General features: G+C 49.8%; 1 protein-coding gene across 1 annotated transcript in view; it reads left to right on the forward strand.

Annotated features, from left to right (window-relative positions):
• The window catches only part of nacc2 (NACC family member 2), a gene marked incomplete at both ends in the record, with an annotated part of 5,610 nt that extends 754 nt beyond the window's left edge, over positions 1-4,856 (forward strand). Inside the window, 5 exons of the mRNA XM_080017622.1 lie at positions 1-459; positions 2,849-3,025; positions 3,873-3,978; positions 4,070-4,167; positions 4,339-4,856. The exon at positions 1-459 is cut by the window's left edge and continues 306 nt beyond it. Coding sequence (XP_079873748.1) covers positions 1-459; positions 2,849-3,025; positions 3,873-3,978; positions 4,070-4,167; positions 4,339-4,856 — 1,358 coding nt within the window. The remainder of the gene's footprint in view (positions 460-2,848; positions 3,026-3,872; positions 3,979-4,069; positions 4,168-4,338) is intronic.

Raw genomic sequence — 4,856 nt, forward strand, 5'->3', positions numbered from 1 at the left:
GTTCGGAGCCGCAGAGCCCGAACAACAACGGAAACGGCCTCGCGGCCGCCGCCCTTTTGAGCGCGCAGGGCTGGTCACCGTCACTCATCCCACATCGCAAGATCAAACTGGAGGGCGTGGAACCGGGTCCGCTGGCCCTCCCCACCGGGATACAGGGCAAGAGCTCCTCTGCTGAGCTGGGGAGTCGGCTGTCGAGGGCCAGTTCCTTGTTCTACACCACGGCCGGGGGGACCACCATCTTCCCGGGGATGCCCACATACCACCTCCCGGGGGTGGCTGGAGGAGGTGGAGGTGGAGGAGGGGCGGAGAGGTCCAGTCCCGGCGCTTCCAGTCTGCCCACCACCGACAGCCCCACGTCCTACCAGAACGAAGACGAGGAGTTTGAGGAAGAGCCGTACGACGGGATCACGGAGGAAGCGTACAGCCAGCTCTACGGACGCTCAGCCAACCCTTATGGACGTAAGTCGCATCCCGTCGACGGAGATTCTGCTCACGTCCATTAGTGCAGTGGTCTCTCAACGTGGGGGAGAGAGTGTCTCAAGGGGTCCGCAGAAAAATATGGACCAAACCATATCTCACAATAAATATCCTTGCAGATTGCATTTACAGGGACAAAATGTTATCAAATGTGCTCCGTGCATACAAAACTCAGGGTCCTTGATATAAGGAAGGTGGTTGAATTGATAACTTCCCTTTACACTGTATAAAGATAGAAGAGTGAGGAAGAAAAACTACACAGGTACTCCTCACTTAACGACCAAGTTCCCTTCCTACAACCAGCTTGTTAAGCGAATTGGTCGATAAGCGAGGACCCCTGTTATGTCACGGTAAGGGGGCGTTGCTGGTATATATAGTGTATATAGTATATATAGTGTATAAAGTATATATAGTATATATAGTGTATAAGGTATAAATAGTGTATATAGTATATATAGTATATATACACTATATACTGACTGACTGCTGACTGGCCGCCGACGCGCCAACTGCAAATTTCCACGGTCGTATCTTGGAGCAGTCGGTCGCAAGTCGATACAAATTTTCGCGACTATCGCTACTCGTATCTTGGATTAGTCGTAAGTAGATGCAGTCGTAAGTCGACGTACCACTGTATTGACTTATTATAACAATTTAATCGTTTTCATTTCTTTCAGCTTACGCATAATTTACACACAAATAAACAGGCGCACTAGCGCGGTGTCTTTCCTAAATGAGTGAAAGCATTTATAATGCAAGAACAAGGTTTTCTCTGGTACAAGTTGAAAATCGGGTATTAGATTGTTCGTCACATTGTCAACCTCTCGTATTAGTTGTGCATCTAAGAGCATCCAAATACATCCGCTTACTAAGAAAATAAACTTGCTCTCTCTCTCTCTCTCCCTCTCTCTCTCTCTCACACACACACACACATAGTTCTCAAATATCCCCAATGTCACCCTGGATTGTTTTAACTGAGGGTTTCATAAATATCCGAAACGTAAGACTTTGACAGGATTGTAACTTCCTGATGAATTGATTGTGTCTGTGTGTGTGTGTGTGTGTGTGTGTGTGTGTGTGTGTGTGTGTGTGTGTGTGTCTGTGTGTGTGTGTGTGTGTGTGTGTGTGTGTGTGTGTGTGTGTGTGTGTGTGTGTGTGTGTGTGTGTGTGTGCGCACGCGTGCGTGTGTGTGTGTTTGATCGTACAGTTATACGTAGCCGTCTAGGTCGCCAGTTCAACCATAAGGAAATAACGAGTGACACACATGCATGTACAGTGTGAGGTGGGAAATGTGAAAAACCCAGTTGAGAGTTATGAAGAAATGCAGTTTAGGAACATTTTCTGTGGCTGAAATTAAGAATCTCAAAGCAACCTGGTGGAAGGCGCACACACCCCAGAGCAGGACACCCGAGTCAACCCGAATAGAAGCTGTTGCTTAAGTCGTGCGGAGGACACGCCAAATAACTTGTTTATCCACCTACAAGGACAAAATGTATACAAATTAAATTCACAACAACTTCAACTGTTCTCTTGAGTCAACGTCGCCGTTGACTCAAGAGAAAGAATGTGAGAGAATATAACCACTGCGGATGCGGTGTAATCTGCCCCCACTATCATGTATAAAAGTGGCCCCCCGCCCACCGGCAGAATAACTGTTGTTTCTCTGGAGAAATCAACTGGTGGCCTATTCAAAGTTAAGGAAAACAGAGCCGTTGGAATCGGAGGCAGTGCTGCTCACACGAAAAGAGAGGAGCAGCATCACAACACGCAGCGTAAAGCCAACCAACGAATTCTACAAATTACTACAAAGCAGAAGTCCATTCATTCCTATGGAGAGTTGGATTTTGCATGGGAACTCGTGCGGCGTATATAAAATAATGACGTTATTACCGTAAACGTTGGACGTCACCGTATTCCACTATCGTCTCTCCCAGTTTCCCGGACATATTTTGTGATGCGAAACGTTGACGCAGTTCATCCGACGGCCACTCGGGGTAGGATCTGACTATCTGATGCGATTACGGATTGGGTGTAATGCTTACGTTTTCAACGGAATATGATACAAGAGGAGAAACAAGAAGAAAAAACAAATCAACAAGTTGGGCCCCAAATACACACATAGTTTTTATTTGCTGTCTTAATGTTAATATTTTCAGTTATAAAAGTGTAAAAAGTACAAGCCTGTCTTTTTTAACCCATGGTACTTTACACAATATAACCACATATAATACACTCGGACGTTTCCTGGTATAATAAGGGACATTCCTTCCCGATGTCGCTCATTATCTCCTATCTCCGTATGTGAGATCGACTGATCTTCTGATCGCCCCGCGGCTGCGTAACCCTTCGTGCACCTTCTTTCTCTCACCAGTCCAGGACAAGCCGGAGATGGCGGCGGTGCCCTTGGCCTTGGAGAACCGCAACTGTGTGCTGATCCGCCGGGATCTGGTGGCGCTGCCCGCCAGCCTGATCAGCCAGATCGGCTATCGCTGCCACCCCAAACTGTACACCGAGGGAGACCCGGGGGAGAAGCTGGAGCTGGTGGGAGGTAGGTACACACACAGACACACACACACACACACACACACACACACACACACACACACACACACACACACACACACACACACAGGTACACACGCACACAGGTACGCACACACACACACGCACACACCCACATACACATATTGTAGGTGGCTTTAAGTAGTTGTGATACGTGATTTAGATAGATGGATGGATGGATGGATGAATAGATTGATGGCTAGATTGATAAATGGATAGATGAATAGATGGACTGATAGACTGATGGATAGATTGATGGATGGATAGATAGATGGATGGATGGATGGATGGATGGATGGATGGATAGATGAATGGATAGATGGATAGGTAACGCAGACTGAAAAAAAACAAACGTCTGCTCGACTTGAAGAATCTCAGTCGACCGACAGGTTTCCGACCGATGATTCGACTCATCGCCTTTCAGGGGGCAGCTCGAGAATAAACCCTCCATATTTGGCAGTATACAATGAACCCATAAACTGGAAAAAAAAAAAAAAAAGATTCCAAAAAATAAAATATAAACGAGAAGAAAAGGGCAATCAGATTACCGGTGAAAGTGAAGTCACAGTTACAACATTTGAACCTGACGTGCAAAGGAAATAAGTTCCTGTCAACTTACAAAACCGCTGTCAGTGTCGAAGAAGCGCCACTGTAATTATACACCTTCTGAGGTGTATGTCTTACCCTCAAAAAATATATCTGTCAAATGATTTATTCCAGAGAGGGAAAAAAAAGTAGCGTGTGACTGACGATAAAAAACACTTAAGAGGTGCAGGGGTGGTCGGTGGCGCGCCGTGCTGAGCTAGGATGTTCTCTCTGCTCCGTGGCCCCAGGCACGCAGGTGTTCATGACCCGAGGTCAGCTGATGAACTGCCACCTGTGTGCCGGGATCAAACACAAGGTCTTACTGCGCCGCCTGCTCGCCACGTTTTTTGACAGGTACGTAGTCAGACTTGAGAGGCGAAGAAATAAGTCGATGAAATGGGGGGAGGGGGGAAGCGACTGTACGTGACTTCTCTCTTTCCCACAGAAACACCTTAGCCAACAGCTGCGGAACCGGCATCCGCTCCTCCACCAGCGACCCCAGCCGAAAACCCCTGGACAGCAGGGTACTCAACGCTGTCAAATGTGAGTTTGATCCCCAGAGTGTCACGTCTTTATCTCTGAGTCGGACGATGCGGGCGTGGGATTACCGGGTGGTTTGTTGGGTTGTTTGGTGATTCCGAAACAAGCGCTGCCCTGTAAGCAAAAGAGAGAGAGATGATGATGTCTTAGTTTTCGCCCCCTTTTCCTCCCCAGTGTACTGTCAGAACTTCAACCCAAACTTCAAGGAGAGCGAAATGAATGTCATCGCCGCCGACATGTGCACGAATGCCAGGCGCGTCCGCAAGCGCTGGCTGCCAAAGATCAAGTCCATGCTGCCCGACGGCATGGAGGTGTACCGCACAGGCATGGGCGTGGGAGCCGTGGTGGGCCTGGGCCTGGCCCTGGGCGCCGCCCAGCCGGGGGTGCCGCTCCCCTTCGAGGCCGACTTCAAGACCCTGGAGCAGAGGCTGTACCCGGAGCGCAAGGAGCCGCTCAGGACTCATCTGCCGCCGGGCCAGGGCAGCCCAGCGGGACCCGGGGCGGCCGAGGGAGACGGCGCCGAGGGCGACCGCGCCGCCCAGGAGGAGCAGGAGGAAGAGGATGAGGAGGCGGGATCGGAGGGCGCGTACGCGCCGGCGGTCTCGGGGGCGGAGGCCGGGGGGCGGGGCGACCCCCCTCCCGAGCAGGAGAGCGAGGGATTCGGAGAAGGCCTGAAAATGAACGGACAGTGA

This window comes from Zeus faber (assembly GCF_960531495.2).
Source record: "Zeus faber genome assembly, chromosome: 17".
Classification (NCBI taxonomy): Eukaryota; Metazoa; Chordata; class Actinopteri; order Zeiformes; family Zeidae; genus Zeus; species Zeus faber.